Source organism: Epinephelus fuscoguttatus, linkage group LG22, assembly GCF_011397635.1.
Source record: "Epinephelus fuscoguttatus linkage group LG22, E.fuscoguttatus.final_Chr_v1".
Taxonomy (NCBI): Eukaryota; Metazoa; Chordata; class Actinopteri; order Perciformes; family Serranidae; genus Epinephelus; species Epinephelus fuscoguttatus.
Genome location: NC_064773.1, coordinates 33453375 through 33471581, shown reverse-complemented (window position 1 = coordinate 33471581; position 18207 = coordinate 33453375). Strand labels below are relative to the sequence as shown.

The following is an 18207-nucleotide window of genomic DNA, read 5'->3' as shown; positions in this document are numbered from 1 at the left end:
GTCTCAAATTTGAAGAAATTCCTGTAAGTTGTTCTTGAGATATCATGTTCACAAGAATGCAACAGACACAAAGCCACATTGAACTTGACCTTTGACAACCAAAATCTAACAGCTTCCTGCTTAAGTCCAACTTTGAAGAAATTGCCTCAAGGTAATCTTGAGATATCAGGTTTACAAGAATGAGACAGATGAGGTCACATAGACCCTGACCTCAGAACACCAATATGTAACAGATGCAAGGTCACAGCAACCTTGACCTTTATCCTTGACCACCAAAATCTATTCAGTTCATCCTCTAGTCCAAGTGAAGGCTTGTGCCAAATTTGAAGAAATTCCCTTGAGGCATTCTTGAGATGTCATGTTCACAAGGATGGGACTGACGGACGGACGGACGGAGGATGGACAAACGAACAACCTGAAAACTAGGCTATCCAAAGGCCATTGGCAGTGCAGATGCATAAAAACAGTGATTTAGCATTGCTGACCTGGGGAGTTGCTGGTCTACCACTGCCTCAAACAGATATGTTTTCCTTTTGTGAGGCTTTGCTATTTAAAGGGGTTAGTTCAGATTCACCAAAGTCACACAATAACATAAACTACTGTAACTAAGTGACTGAAGACCAACAACTCACATGTTCAGCAAACTAAAATTACTGTTCTTCAAGTCTGGTGGTTTTGATGAGAGCATATGAATCAAGATACTTTATTACTTCACTGACTATCTCTCACTCAAATGTTTTAAAAAATAATGGAATCTTGATTGGTATTTGATCAGCACTGCCCACAGACTGCAACTAAAGATGGACAACGCATCCCCACTTACCGCCGCTATACATTAGTGAAGCCAAGCTATCCCATACATGGCCGCTGCCATCTGCTGCTGCCGCTGTCATTCATCCATTTCCACCCAAACCCAGTCCAGCCCATTGGGCTTAGCGCCATTGAATTCTAGCACACTGACTGGCACACAAAGCTGTTGATCATGGCATCAAATCTCCATTTTATAGCACTACATAACTACTTAAAATCAAACTTATCCTAAAAACTAACATCAGGGTGGTAAGTTCTACCGTAAATGACAGAAACCATCTTTGGCAACAAATTTATTGATGTGTACTTTGAGTTTTAAGTTTGGCCCATGTCCCATTCACTAACATGGAGGGGACAGGCTGTATGACCTGTACTGCAGCCAGCCACCAGGGGGCGATTGACATGTTTTGGCTTCACTTACGAGGAGCTGTCATGTTGTCCATCTTTATTTATAGTCTATGGGTCTGTCTAGATTGACAGTTTGACTAAAGTTCACTAGCAGTGATTACCAGCTGCTTTAGAGATGCCTTGGATCTGATTGGTTGTTTCACAGATTACCTGCCTCATGTACTACTGTGAGGATATAGTGACAGTATAAAAATAAATCAAAAAAGTTACCTACTGTAGCTTAAATTAAGTTAAATAAACCTTTGGCAAACCCCTTTAATTTTAAGCACAGCTAGACATGTATTAGATGAGTGCTTATTTACTATGAGTTGTCTTTCATCTTTTTAATCTTTTCAACAACACGTTGATGGATGGGTTGATTCTAATTCTCTCACAGTACTGTCACAATCTGAGTGTGGCCCTATTCAAGACTATGACTGTGATGACAGTGTTACTCTTCTCCATGATGACTGTAATGTAACAATCACGTGACTTCTGATGATTCATGGGACAGTTGGGGCTGCTGAGTGAAGCAGCATGCCGTGGCTCTGACTCACCTGCAGCGGCCCGTGTGAGATACATCAGACTGACAGCTGTGTGTTAAGCCTATAGCACACCAGACACCAGACTTCCATGCACTAAAAGAAAAAGAATTAGATGGGGAAAAATGAAGAAACAAAAGAACAGATGAAAGAAAACATAAGTATACACCAAAAAAGGAATGGAAACAATGGAAACCAAATGGAATAATTACAACAAATTAGGGAATATATATATATATATATATATATATATATATATATGCATATAAAAAACATGAGAAACAACAAAAATTAAATCAAACTGGACCGGGCCTGCAGGTTGAGATCACTGACTATACAGAAATGAAATGCAATCTGTGGTGTACATGCAACATTTAGCCACACGATGATGCTATAATCATCTCAAACTGAGTGTGCGAAAACTGTCTTGTCTATGGACAGAACTCACAGATCCCATCACTTATGCAAATAATTATGCCTAGTGTGTTCAATATTAAATACACTATAAAAGGACATCATAAAATAAATATTATTATTATAATATATGAATAGATAGTGTTTTAGGATATTTAAAAAAAATTAATTACAGACATTTTTACTTTTTATTAGTCTGTTTTTATTTCATAGTGGCATTTTTCCCAATGACACATTTATTTCATAATTTTTACTTTTAATGGCGGTGGTGCTGACACCGCCCTCTCACCTTTCAGCTAATCAGATGCCTTTAATGCTGCGTTTCATTTACATTGCAATTCGAAGCTGGGAATGACCCAAGTTGACTGCGTCCCAGTATAAGTTGTAAAACCAAGTACCAGCAGCAGCAGCAGCAGCAGCAGCAATACCAGGTTAGCCATTCTCAGCCATTGTTAACAATACCAGCAGTAGATAACAAGGAAGGTATTACGCTGCATTTTGTGTGCACAAACAATGTAGCAACATGTCCACAGTTGGAGGTTAGACAATACTATGTGTGCAATTGATTTAATGAGACATAAATAAGACAGAAGTGCTAATAAACAGTATATGACTACAGCTTTCACTACTTTGATGCACTGAGCAGCCATCTTGGACTTCAAGTTCAGGGATGGCGAGGTTCCTCTGTGCAGCCACAGACTGTGTGTGCTACTGGCTGAGCTGCTAACCAGAGTCTGTCACCGCGCAACGTCTTGCCCTTCGGCTTAGGGGTCATGTATGTTACTATGCTACTAGGTTAGCTGCTAAGGATAGCCTGTAGCTGCGCAGTGGCTCGTCCTGCATCTCAGGAATTGAGTATGTTAATGTGCTACTGCGATAGCTGCTATAAGTATAGTGTGTACTGTAGTTTTGCAGCTGCTTGTGCTTCAGCTCAGGAGTTGTGTATGTTACTGTGCTACTGGCTTAGCTGCTAACCAGAGTCTGTCGCCCTTACTTTTACTATTATTTCATTCACTGTGTCTGTTCATGTGCCAGCTGAAATGTTGTACATGCATTAACTTTATCAAGGAAAACAGGAGTGGATCAAAAGTAAAAATATAAAAATACAGAGATAATAAATAACGGCCCGTTTACCACATAGTCTATTTCAAATGAAGCTGGTAGCCTCTGCAGTTGTGGTAAGTCAAAGCCACTATTTTTTAATTTTCTTACTTTATGTCCGTCTCTATTATAAAGAAATAACATTCTTTACTAGCTTGATGCTAATGGTAATACTCACCGGGTTGACAAAGTGCCTCTGCTGTTTCACACCATAATTTTTCCCTTTTTACTCAGTGTGGTAACGTCCCTAGAGGAAATATCAAAAACCCTGGAGTGCTGTTGTCATACAGTTGTCTACGGCAGCAGATCGCTCTGTGTTCCTATTGGTCAAAGTGACAGCTGTGACAGGTCCATGTCACTGGTTCGACAGCCCATAGGTTCGACATCCCATTAGTCCGACTGTCCGCGGTGCTGAACAGCTCACGGCGGGTGTAAGGTGCGCCGCGACCAGCTTGAGGTGGAGCAGGCTCACGGCTTATGTGTTTGTCACTTTCTTTTTCATTTTAACCCACACCATGATCTTTTCCTGACCCTAACCAAGTGTTTTTGTGCCTAAACCTAACCAGACCTTAACCACAGGGAATTATGATGATTTCGGAACGAACTTCGGAACAATGAGTTTAATATGATCGGAACAATGGGATGTCGAACCAATGGGCTGTTCCCGCTGTGACAGGAGAAAGCGTAAACGACAAAAAGAAAATCAAACATGCTAGACTTTCTGTCAAAACTGTTTTTTCTATTTTTTTTCTTTGGTTGTTGTGTACTATGACACACTACACAAGATGAAACGATGAATTATTGTGTACGATACTCTTTGTCTTTTACGATCCATACCAACACCATACGTCGCTGTGGCTAGAATCGGGCAGCGTGCAGTGTGAACCAGGCATGACCCGCTAACCAGAGTCTGTCGCCGCACAGTGGCTTGTTTTTGGGTCAGGGGTCATGCATTGTGCTACTGAGTTTGCTGCTAACTCAGTGAATCTTCCTGAGCAATGACCGCTGAATAAACTCTAACCGGGAGAAAATTTAGCTGGTTGCAATCTGCAATCCTGTACTGTATGGCAAGATTAATGGTGCGTAAATGGTAAAGTGTGTTTTGTGTTTCAGTTTGAGGATTAGACGTGTAAACAGTGTCTAATATATAACTGTCCTGCTTTTACGTAAAGCCAACTGCTCAGCTTAGTCTAGGGCCTGAGCAGGTCAAAGTACTGACTTTGATATTGTGTGTGTGTGTGTGTGAGAGAGAGAGAGAGAGAGAGAAAAAGTCTTGTGAAACTAGTTTCAAGACTCTCTCTGAACCTGTCTGTCTAATCCTTATCTGTTTATAATCTTATTATTGTATACAGTATGACAGTATTAGGGAGCAGGTGAGGTGTTAATGCATTTACGCTATGTCAGATTATCTGGCCTGCTGTACAGCATGCATTAGGCAGGTTTTCCATGCAGTGTCCTGTCCCACTTAAAGCATTCATACTGCTCACTGCTGTTCGATGACCTAAAGTAACTCCCCATACACAAATTCATTAAACCCTATAGCCTTTTAGCAAAGTATGAACCATGACCAACACAGTGGAACAACCCTGCTGCAGCAATGCTTTAATTTCTGGGTATGTTTTCATCCTAATTATTTCTTAAAAGTTCTGGAAGAAACTGAGTATTTTGTTAATACAGCAGAGTGAGACCAAATTCCGAAACAACTAAGCCTATATGTAGATGAGTTAGTTTAGCTGTGCTGAGTTTGTAAGCAGCTGGTGATTTCCAAAAGAAGCCACTTAAAAAACAAATACTCACTTTAAGTTAACATGTATCATTCTCCATATATGTTGAATTGTTTTCATGCCTGTAGACAAATTTCACATTTGTGCATGTTTAGCTGACCTTTTGTGCTATGACAAAAAGACTGTTGCCTCGGCTGGCTCGGTAATGATTATGAATTAGTTAATCAGAAGTTTACCAGTTTAACATTGTCCCAGTTTTGCCTATAACCAGTGCCAAACTATACTGTTCTTTCCAGGAAACCTTCTGGGAATTTTGGAAATTAAGACCTGTGTGATATGATTGATATTAAGGGCTCTAGTTTCCCAGCGCGGCGCAGGGTGGCAAACTTCGCGCAGAGCTAGTTTCGAGCAGCACAACCCGAGGCGCACTCAGTTTGGTAGTTGGCAGACCGGGGTGCACTGAGGGTGTGGCGGCGCAGCAGGGGGAGGTGTTGACAGATCCAGCTTCATGCAGTGACAGTTTCATGCCAAAAGGCTTCGCCAAAGGTGCGCTAAAAGCTCGCCAGCTAAAACCAGGTCTACTGTCAGCGCAGGCGGAGCGCAGCCGTTGTTAGTGGAGGTTTGGCTGACCGGCAGACAGTGTGCACACGTCACCAAAACCTCACAGGCAGGTTTCCAGATTGTCAGGCACATTAACGATAAAAAAAAATACCCACAAAAACCACTATTCAGTGCAACTATCTGCAATCAGCACATAAATGTATCTCTATACCGACTGTCCCGTCACATCTTTGATTTACAATTGTGGTGACTTCCTCCCAGGCTACCTTTGCATCATCAGCCGGTGGAGGTCTGCTCGCAGTTCCGTGTATTGGGACACCGCGAGCTTGGACCTCCCGGATCAAAACATCAGTTTCCTCCTGGGAGAAGTTTGGCCGTCTGACACTGCTGCTCTCTTCTGCCATGGCGAATTGAGTAAACTCTCATTACGCCTTCGCGCGGAACATTTAAGGGCGAGGAGAGGGGCTCATTTGATTGGTGTGATGTGTGTAAAACCCACTCCACGCCTTCTCTCCTCCCTCTTTCCGACTTGCTAGGTAGGAGGGACGGAGGTGGGAAAGAGGAGTAGCTGTGCCAGCGCGCATAGTGTGCCAGACTTGCAAAATTCGCCTGGCCACACCCAGTTGGCGAAGCGCAGGTGCGCTGCGCCTCCGCCTCACCCGGTCTGCGAAACTAGAGGCCTTAATGTTAAGTGTGTAACATGACTGTGGCCAAAAATGTTTCTTTTCCAGACCCTAACCTATGTAATTTTACTTTCCTAAAACATGTGCACTAACCTAACCTAACCTAACCCAGTAGGGGTGATAATTTGTTGGGGCAGCTATGGCTCAAGAGGTAGAGCAGGTCATCAATCTCCGGCTCCTCCAGTCTTATTGTATCCTTGGGCAAGATACTGTGCCCCAGATTGCTCCTGATGATGGTCGCACCAGCCACCAGTGTGTAATTATTAGGCCTAGATATCATACAACGTTGTCTGTGCATTTCCATAAATATAATATGAACAGCTGTATGAAGAAATTTTGAACAGGGACACTGTTTTGGAAGTTGTTGCTGTTAATTTAAAATTTTTTAGATGTAAATTTTCAATGCAGTTGACACCACTAATGAGGTGTCATTTACTTCCATTGTTTTAGGGTGGAGACAGTATCTCAGAGACTGACACAGTATCTCAAAAATTGCACTTGTTGTAATTTGGTTGGACTAACCCTTTAAAGCCTACATTTAAACTCTTCACTAGAAGTTACTGGCTTAGAATAACTTCTCATCCACAAACTTATTAAACCCTACAGCTTTACAGCAGACTCCAAAACAAAGTTATATGTATTATGTGTGATGTAATTGTCCTTGACCTCCCTGGTCTTTAAATAGCTTTGTAAGAGGAGCTATGGTGAATCAGTCGATATCATGAGATCACTGATATGAATCAGCCCTGATGTAATGGCTCTAAGAGAGCAGCCTTAATGACATTTATGGTCTTGCTGCTCTCAGTGTCCTCTTCTTCTGACTGTATAGTTCTTTCTCTCAAATGTATCCGAGACTTATTTGGCATTACTACAGTGCTCCCACGAAGTCTGCTACCAGGAATCGCATTTGTTGCACTTATTCATGGAAATTTAAACTGGACAATGACTTATGTTTTTCTTCGACTTTTTTTCTGTTCAGTCAGATGCACTAGAAGACTAAGGCCTTGTTTCCACTTATGTATGTGTCTAGGACTAGTGTCCGTAGATTTGTAAATATATGGATGATGCCTCTAGTGTCCAACACAATGAAGTGCATTTCATTATGGATGGATAGTAACCTGATAGAAACTAACTTTAGCCATGGTGGATCCATTTTTCGCCATCCAGAATTTTAGTATATGCACTTGGAACATTGCTGATATAAAAACAGGGCCAACATTACATGGCAACAAATAAATGAAGATCTGCCAGGTACGTAGCATGTTTTGTGAAATATTTCTTTAAAAAGATGTATGAACAGCTGAAAAAGTCATATGCCCGCATTCTATCATCTGGTGTTAGCTTACCTGTTTTTAGCAAATCATGCTTCTAACTTTTCATTCAAACGTAGGAATACAGCTATATTGCTCGTAAATTGGTTATTTTGACAGGTCTTAACTGTCTGTATTTAATATTAAAATGATACATCTGACTGTATTTTATATCAAACTAATAAACATGATGACTATATTTCATATCAGACTAATAAAGACATTCTGACTGTAGGCCATTTCATATCAGACTGATAAATCTGACTGTTTAACGTTAGGCTATTTCATATTAAAATTATAAATTCATATTTTATATCAAATTGATAATGACATTCTGACTGTATGTAATGTATAACTTTATTTTAGCAGAATAACATTACTCAAATTGACAATGTATTATATCCAGATACACAAGTTATTCTTAATCATACAAACTCACTTGACAATCATCATCATGGAGATTCCTATAGGAATGAATAGACTTTGGGTTGCATCGTCTCCATACACATACCTGAATGAAAACAGGGCGTTAAAATATATTCAGTTCTGTGCAAGTGGAGAGCAGTCTACCTGTTTATGAACTAATTTAAACATATGTTTTTTGCACACTGTTTGGAATCCACAATTCTGTTATATACCGTATACACTATTGTACTACTTGACTGAAGGTGACATTTTTAGAGCCATTAAAGGAGCGCTCCACCAAATTTTGGACATAAACTCAAAGGTGGCATTTTGATGACATTTTATACATGCACCCTTTGCACACCATGCACACTGTTTATCACTTTGCACTAAGATTTATTACTGGTCATACTCATCATCATGAGCTGTATACTAAGGTTGGGTGGCCCTCTCTCTCTCTCTCTCTCTCTCTCTGTAAGGCCTGATAAACACTGGGCTTTCTTCATAAAGCCCTTATTGGTGTTTTACCCCTCACATTACCTAATCTCTGTCTTTTTATATGGGCATTAATCAAACACACAGAGATGTGGTTGCATTGCTGTTTTTAATGAGTTTGGAAAATCCAGTTTTTCTAACTGTGCACCTGCAACCTGGGACAACATGCAAAACAATCTAAAGCTTATCTCATATTTATCCTTAAGGAAATTGTCCTATCTCACCTCAAGTTGTTCTTGTTTCAGATCTTTCATTTCATTTGCTTTAATTTTACAGATTTTTTACAATTTTTTCAAAATTGCTAAAACACTAAACCCGATTCTCTGAACCAAATTCTCAGTAGCCTAAACACATTTTTCGAATTGAACACTCTTTTGGCCAAACCTTTAACACTGTTCAGGTACTGCTTTTTTTTTTTTCTTTTTTTTTGCTAAACCTTAAACACATTCTCAGTCACTAAACACATTTCACACTGTGATACACTTGTGTTGCAAAATTGTAAACACTGGCAGCAAAATGTGAACACAACTCCAACGCAGCTATCATCTTTTACACACAACTCAAAATTGAACACACATTTCTAGTGATGTGATCAGACCAATTGGGCAGGATAAAGTCAGTTCAGAGTGCACAGGTGGCACATGTGCATCCATCAACAATGCTAGTATCAAGCTTATTCAGATATACATACCAATGGCGACTCTGTGATCATCTGTGCATTGATGCAACCAGCTTTTTCCCAACCTGATTTCTGTGTGGGAGACAAACACAGGATGCGCACCTGCACGCTGATACTACAGTTTTTCTTCATCGCTTTGACCTGCTTAAAGAAACTGGGATCCACTCGGTTTTCATCATCACTGTCTCAGCAGAGCACAAGACACCTCTTGCAAATGTGTTAACCCTTTCTCATTGGAGTGACACATTTTCCCCACCCTTTTGCAGAACAGTTAACACGGATGTCATTCAAGCGGTCCAAACTCCGTTATTTTACCTATGGTAACCAAACAGAAACCATCTGTTCCTAACTATTAGAAACTACCTACATCAGTATGAAATCACTGAAGCACCTGTTTGACACTCCTTCACAAAAATCTTCAATTAGCAATCAGTCAGCAGGCCTTAAAAGGTGCAGCGCCTGTGTTGTTCTTTGCCAACATGAATGGAAGAGGTCTAAGGCAGATGAGAGTGAGAGTAAGAGCTAGAGGGGTCCGAGGAAGAGGAGTCCGAGTGCGAGGTGGAGGTATAGTTGGAAGGGCTCAGGTTTCTGATGAAATTCAGGCAACTGTTATTGATCACGTTATCAATCATGGCCTTTCACTTAGAGAGGCTGGACAAAGAGTCCAACCTGTTCTAAACTGAAACACTGTCGCATCCATTGTCAGAATTTTTCGACAGGAAAACAGGTAATGTTGCTGTACAGTATATACAAAAATATCTTCAGTGATATACTTTATGTAATTGTTTCCTCATTCCCATTACATGTATTCTTTATAGAATCCAAAGGCGACCATTCTCTGGTGGTAGAGGGAGAATTTTTAGTGCTCAGCAGGAGGCAGTCGTTGTGAACATGGTTGTGGCAAACAATGCCATAAGACTGCATGAAATCAGGGCAGCAGTGATCGCAGATCAGGGCATGTTTAGGAACATCAACAACGTGAGCGTGACCACCATTGACCGCATCCTAAGAAGGAACCATATGGCCATGAAGCAGCTCTATACAGTTCCATTTCAAAGGAACTCTGACGTTGTGAAGGAGGCCAGATGCCAATATGTGGAGGTTAAGGAAACATTACTACAGTATACTGTAATGCCTTGTCATATCATGCAGTTAGAGTCAACCGGAGTCACTTTTCATTGTCATTTTGCCTTTTTTTACTTAGAGAATAATGGAGCTTGAAGCTGAGGGGGCACATCATGTCTTCATTTATGTTGATGAAGTTGGCTTCAATCTCTGTAAAGTGAGGAGACGTGGAAGGAACCTCATTGGGTACAGGGCCACTATCACAGTTCCAGGACAGAGGGGCGCCAACATAACCATGTGTGCTGCCATCTCCAATGATGCTGTCCTATGCCATATCCCCACTATTGGCCCATACAACACTGAGCGCCTCATAACATTCCTAAATGCACTTCATGACAGGCTGATCCCACCTGAGGAGAGAGGGCTGTTGAGGCCTGGCATGCCACTCTTCGTCATTATCTGATGATGCAGTTCCTTCCAGCATAGGCTGACCAAACGTCCTCTTTTGCCCAGACATGTCCACTTTTCACGTCCTGTCCGGGGCGTCTGGGGGTTGTTTATAAATTGATGATAATGTCTGGTTTTCCTTATAACAAAGTAAGATAAAATAGGAAGACTTGTCTCCCTCTTTTATTTCATTTCCAGCGTTTAATCAAGGCAGAGGCGGTGGCAGAAGGTCCAAGACTTCCAGCGAAGGGAGAGGTAGAAACAAACAGCCAATGTGCGTGTGTGTGTGTTATGTTCAGGTGTTGTCACGTAAATAACAGTCCCCAAGCAATAAACAGGACAGACAATAGGATTTTATTTATTTTTACACTACATTTTCACTGAAAGCTGACCGAATCCGACCCGAGCCCAAATACAATTTATGCATTTTTGACCGAACCCAGCCTGACCCGGCCTACTGTCGGGCTCGGATCGGGTAGCCACACTCCATAGTGTGTATGTGTCCCCTATCTATAGGGGCCTATCTGAATTTCTGTCTTTGAGAGATATAACTGAATATTCTATCCATGCATATAAACTTTAAATATATTAAAATTATAAGGCATCTTTGAGTAAACTGCGAGTATCATTTAAGTAGGCTATCTTGTGGCCGGGCCGAGTGTCCTCTTTTTTGGAATTCAAAATATGGTCACCCTATTCCAGCATGTTCCCCATTTTTGAATCCCATAGAGGAGTTCTTCAGTGCTTGGAGGTGGAAGGTTTATGATCACCGTCCCTATGAGCAGATGCCCTTGCTGAATGCAATGACTGTTGCTGCCCAAGAAATAGGTGCAGAGGAATGTCAAGGTGCAAGAAGATTTTTCCCTCGGTGCATTACAAGAGAGGATATTGAATGTGATGTGGATGAGGCCATGTGGCCCCATCGTCAAGACAGAAGAGACTGAGTATCAATAGTGGCTATTTCTTATACTCTACAGCAATAGATTTTTATACTTTACTGTAATAGATTTTCTTAATTTCTTATACTCTAATATATTTTATTTTGGTTTACATGTATTTTGTGTAATATTTACAGTATTTCAGTTTTCAGCCACAGTAATAGGCTACAATGACAAGCAATGGTGCACTGATTTGCACTGAGTGCTGTATTTTGTATTTTGTTGTCCACTGTGTAATGGTTGATTGGAAGAACTCATACACTTGTTTGCAAGTTGTGGTGTTTGAAGGCAAAATTTGATTTTAAATGTTTTGGCACAGTTAGTCATTTTGACCATGAGTACCACTGTTTCGGCCTGTGTGTGTTAACTGTTTTGAAAATGTGGAGTTTGAGTTGACTGCTGCATCAAAGCAATCAAGAAAAACTGTAATTTCAACACTGCCGACAAGTTCAGGTTGCCACACCTGTTAAACTAATCGGCTCACTGCTGCCTTTTTTTTTTTCTTATTTGCTTGCTACTTAAATTACATAATATTACACAATTCTATCATTACAAAATAATGAAAAAGAAAATAACAGTCGTTTAGATTATGCCTTAACAGACAGAAACATACAGAAAGGCAGAGGAGGAAGAGTTCATGTGAGAGGTGGTGGAGGAGAAGGAAGGGGATAAGGAAGAGGCCAAGGTAGACAATCATTACCGATGAAATTTGGGCAACTATTGTACACCATGTCTCTATTCATGGGATGACAATGAGAGAAGCAGGAAAAAGAGTCCGATCCAATCCAGATTTTCTGTGGCCAGCATCATCAGGACAGACATCAGAGAGTCACACTCTCAGCACTGATGCTTCCAGGACAATTTTATGCTCATAGGCTGACTGCTACTGTAGGCTAGTAGTTGCAGTTGCTACTTTTACAGTACTGTAAACTATACTGTAAAGTAGGTAAATCTGGAGTGCATACTGTAAATACACTATTGCAGAAGTCTGTCTTTCTGTATCACTTAGTGGACTAAACTACTTTTTATCTATTTTTATAGAGAGTGTTTGAACTGGATTTCCATGAATACATTTTCATAGATGAAGCAGGGTTCAACATGGTGAAAAGGAGGTGGAGAAGCAGGAACATCACTCTTTGGGCTCTAGTTTCGCAGACTGGGCAAGGCGGGGGCGCAGCGCACCTGCGCTTCGCCAACTGGGTGTGGCCAGGTGGATTTTGAAGTTTGGCACACCGTGCACCTGGCGCAGCTACTCCTCTTTCCCACCTCCGTCCCTCCTACCTGCGCAAGTCGGAAAGAGGGAGGAGAGAAGGCGTGGAGTGGGTTTTACACACATCACACCAATCAAATGAGCCCCTCTCCTCGCCCTTAAATGTGCCGCGTGAAGGCGTAATGAGAGTTTACTCAATTCGCCATGGCAGAAGAGAGCAGCAGCGTCAGACGGCCAAACTTCTCCCAGGAGGAAACTGATGTTTTGGTCGGGGAGGTCCAAGCTCACAGTGTCCAAATATACGGAACTGCGAGCAGACCTCCACAGGCTGATGATGCAAAGGTAGCCTGGGAGGAGGTCACCACAATTGTAAATCAATGTTGCGTTTCTCTCGTGCGTTGACTTTTCTAAGATGACAGATGCTGAATATATACTCCCTATCTGATGCTGTGGCTGTTTGTGGTTGGCTGAGAGGGATGTGAACTCATTAGTTTGCAGGCTGTGTTAATCAAATCAGGTTGGGTTTCCATTACGCGTGCCAAACATGCCAAACGGTGCCAATCCCCTTTGATCTGACATCAGATGTGACGGGACAGTCGATATAGAGATACATTTATGTGCTGATTGCAGATAGTTGCATTGAATAGTAGTTTTGTGGCTATTTATTGCATCGTTAATGTGCCTGACATTCTGGAAACCTGCCTGTGAGGTTTTGGTGACGTGTGCGCACTGTCCACCGGTCAGCCAAACTTCGACTTACACCGGCTGCGCTCCGCCTGCGCTGACAGTAGACGTGGTTTCAGCTGGTGAGCTTTTAGCGCACCTTCGGCGAAGCCTTTTGGCACAAAACTGTCACTGCGCCAAGCTGGATCTGTCGACAGCAAGCAGTGCATCCCATATATGTCATAGTTTGGGACAATGTGAGCTTTCACTTTGCTGTCCTGATACATGAGTGGTTCACCACCAACCAACACTTCATCAAGGTTTTCCTTCCACCTTACAGCCCCTTCCTCAATCAAATAGAGCAGTGTTTTTCTGCGTGGTGATGCAAGGTCTATGACCGACAGCCCTAAACCAGGGAAACTTTATTGGAGCCAATGGAACAGGCCTGTGATGATATGAAAATGTGGAGTCTTGTCAAGGCTGGGTTATGGCACACAAGGTTTTTCCCCTGTTGTCTGGCAAGGGAAAATATTGCCTGTGACGTGGATGAAGTCCTCTGGCTGGACCCGCACAAAGACATGATGTTGGAGAATGAATCTCAGTGACTCTGATTGTGCAGTAATGTGCTTTTCATTTGTTTTGTTTTTTGTTTTTTTGTTATAGAAGTGCTGAATATAGATATAACTTTGACTACGATAAATTTTTGATAAATGCAATTACAATCAACATTTTCTATTAACTATGTAAACTGGATGCTCTGTCCTAAATTATTTTATATAGTGCTAACGAATGCTCTGTGGTGAAAATAATTTTACTTGCTGTGTGTATGATCTAAACACATTGTTTGGTTTTGAACACAGGATAACTGGTTTTGAGATGATAATTTGATGGTGACAGACAAGTTCAAAGTCTTTGGATTTGTGTTTAAGGTTTTGAGAAAAATGGGTGAAGGTTTCAAGAAATGTGTTTTTGCAATTGGGAAAAACCAACTGCTTTAAATATTCTGTCCTATGTTTTATTATTATTTTACTGAACCAGATTCCTACTTTTTTTTATTTGGCTATATCTTTAATGAGTGGTCTACCTCCACCTGAATTTTCAAGTTAAAATACAAGTGGAATGAGAACACTTTGTCATGAAGAGGTCTGTGAAACAAGTTGTTTAGAGTCTGGCTCTGGAGGAGAGTCTAAGAAAATATATTAAAATATTTTATGTCCATTTTGAGAATAATTGAAAACCTTAACAACTGAGTGATATAGTATGAATGGATATAATATCTAGTCTATTTGTGTCTAGTTATGTTTCACCTCTTACTTTTTCTTTTATTTCCTCTCCTACTCACCCCTGCAGATGGACAGTGCCTCTGAGTTGGAACACTGCTCAATTAGCTGGTTGCAGCTCTCCACCATGCCCTCTAGCTGAGCCTTGTCACAGGAAACACCCAGGAATCGGGCTAACTGTTCCACCAACGTCCCCAGATCCTGGAGAGGAGAGGAGAGGAGAGGAGAGGAGAGGAAGAAATTAGGGACTAAAAAAATCTATGAAAGTAATAATCACACAGAAATACAAAGCAAACTGCCTCCCTCTTGAATTCTTAAATAATACCAAGGCTGTGATTCTGTTTCCCCAAACAGCATCCACCCACAACTGTGGAGAATACACAGTTCCCTTTGCTTACACAACCTATGTGTTGTGTAAGACTTACTGCAAACATATAATATGACAGCTGGAAGGACAAAATGGACAGCTCAGTGCATCATCTACAAACAGTTAAACATATAGGCTATCAGTTTACAGACCTGAGTTGTATACACATGCATATGTGTGTTCAAAGCGGGTTCACTTAGCTGTTATACAAATGATGGTTAAGTTTGTCTTTATTGACTTGTCATAAAAGTCTGTAGTTCTGCAGCGGTTCTGTCAGTGGTGCTGGAGGAAGTGGGTGAATTGTTGTAATGTGGGACACTGCCCAATGTGGGGCACCTCAGCTCCAGTGGGTGTAGGCTTTCCTCAAACAAATCAAAGTCAAAGGGTGCAATTCATTGTATTAACATGTCTCCTCACTTCCCTCACTCGCTTCCGAGCGGAGGAAGCGAGGAAGAGACGCGAGGACAGAGGATCCAGAGCTGCCACATTTAATCAGCATTAAATATTAATTTTAAATCTAATTTATTTAATCTAATCTAAGTTATGATTACTATCCCAGTTGAAAGCTCTGTCTGATATCAGGTAAGCTTCTGAGTAAACTACCAGTCAGTTATTAATCATTTTTAGAAACATTGTGCAATAATTCAACTTCCACCTTCTCTTCCCTTTCCTTTCCTCTTTCTCACTCCCTCTCTCTTTTTATCTCTCACTCACACAGCAAGCAGCTTTATCATCAGCACTTCTAAGCTCAGGCTTTCTCTTACTTAGCTTTTGACCAGGAATATCTCTTTAAGTCTGACATATTTAAATCTGTCCAGACATTTTGTCCGGTATAAATATTATCCTCTGCAAATATGTAGGCCTAAAACCATACCCTCACAAAAAGCAAGTGCTTCTCTGTCCAAACTGAATCCATTTAATGTGCACTTCTGTAATGTCATGAAAACAAACCTTTGTACCTGTCAGCTGTGCACTCATGTAAGCAAACCAGGTCAGCTGTGTACTGAGACCACACTTAATCATTGCTACTTAAAAGGTGGATGAGTAGCCCACTTGCTGTCTTCCTGTGTTTGTAGGCTACTTCTTAAACAGAAAAAATGATTAGGATTAGGATTATGATTACCATGACCTGGATGACTCTTCCCCGACAAGAAAAAACATTTACATTAGGGCAGGGTGGAATGGTTCTCATAATGGGCCAGGTTGGGTGGGGTTTAAAAAGCCCTGACCCAAAAACCACTAGTTGATTGTATTGTAAATAAAAAACTAACAAAAAAACAAACTGCTGCTTACAATTGAATTATCCTATATATGGGTATATATATATAAGGGTAATGTTTATTACACACAAGTTGATGGCACATTTATCAAACCTCACCATGCGACTATGCTCTATTATATTATCTGTAGATCCCTTTACACAGCACCACAAAGTAAGCATGGGGGGAAAAACTGTGTGAATAGAGAATCATGATGGGTTCGGCATTATAAGTGGTCATGCCACTTGATAAAAGACTTCCAGGTAGGATACACTGGTGGTTCCTTGCTCTGAGCTCCTCCAGAAGGGATTGGGAGATCCTTTATGATGGCGGAGGGGATACAATTTCCGAGTCACAGGAGGAGACGTGATCGAGCACACATGAGTTCCGCCCATACGACTACCCTACGAGGCGGAAAATTGGGCACCTCGGATCAACTCGCCAATCCGGCTCTGTGTGTCTAAATGCTGACTGCTTGCCAGCAAAATGGCCCAACATTCCCGGAAAATCTGGCAGTGTAAAAGGGGCTAAGGGTGGCGCAGTCTTCAAAAAGGATGCACCTTGTGTGAAAATCAGCCAAAGGTCAGTGACATATGGCGCTAACATTATGCTAACATTCCTTTTCATGTCCCTCACTTTTGTCTCTTTTGTCAGTTGCACGCTAATATTTTCAGACAAAAAAGAATAGGTTGGACTGAGAGTCTCTCTCTGTGAAAATTTAAAATAGAAAGTCCTTGTCAAGCAAGAGTAGGGGTGTAATGCTGCCTGAGCACACCAGAACAACACTTCAAATGATTTTTTTTCAAGTGAGGAAACAGAATAGAGTGCTCACAGTTCACATGATCCACTCAAAATTCATAAACATTTTTTTAAACGCTCAAAATTCCAATCAACACTAAAGGGTTAGGGTTAGGGTTATCATGCAAGAAAGACAATGAAAGTAGGATGGTCAAAGATGTCATAGCATTTACGGTGTGTTAATAGATTCACGTTGTAATCGCATGCATTGAATAACATGTAAGAAAAAAATTCCATCTTTAAAGTTGACAGTAATTGCCTGCAGTAGCCTTTGAGCAGCACAGTGAATTCAATTATTTTCTCTCAGTCAACGGCTGTTAACTGTTAACTAGTAATGATGAAAAGCCACCATAGGAACAATGGATCCAGTCCACTGTGGTCTGAGCAAGATTGATGGTTTACTATTGACCAATCAGTGGAACACAGTGTTCCACCTTTTAGTACACGATCAGTGTGCTAGGTACTTCAACAGAGGGGTGATAAAAACAAAAAGGGGCTATACATCATGCCACTAGATAAAAGACTTCAGCATAGGATTCACCTGTGTTTCCTCACTCTAAGCACCTCCCTCCTCACCTCACATCACCTTGAGGTGCATTTAAACAATTGGAAGATCCTTAATGATGGGGGAAGGGGGAACGATTTCTGGGTCATGTGAGAAGATAAATTAATCCTCTTACAACGGTTCATATGATATCTCACAAAAATGCACATGAAGGCGGTTCATATCCAATAAATTAGCACCTCACAAATGGGTTTGCCACGTTACATAGTTAATGAAAAGTTACGTACTAAACGTAAAGATACATAGGTTAGGTTAAGTCAAGTAAAGTTACATAGGTTAGGTTTAAGAAAAGAAACACTACTGGGCATCATCCAGTTACATGCTTAACATAAAGTTACCTAGGTTTGGTTTAAGAAAAAGAACATGTTTGGTTGTTGTCACGTTACCTATTTAACATAAAACTACGTAGGTTTGGTGTAGAAAAAAGAACATTTGGTTGTTGTCACGTTACATACTGATGATTACATGGGTTATATATGAATTCTGGTGCGTTACTTTTCAAAA

At 41.0% G+C, this 18207-nt stretch overlaps 1 protein-coding gene across 1 annotated transcript in view; it reads right to left on the bottom strand.

Annotated features, from left to right (window-relative positions):
* The window catches only part of sult4a1 (sulfotransferase family 4A, member 1), a 52513-nt gene that overhangs the window by 5887 nt on the left and 28419 nt on the right, over positions 1–18207 (bottom strand). Inside the window, exon 6 of the mRNA XM_049567122.1 lies at positions 14777–14915. Within this exon, the coding sequence (XP_049423079.1) occupies positions 14777–14915 (139 nt within the window). The remainder of the gene's footprint in view (positions 1–14776; positions 14916–18207) is intronic.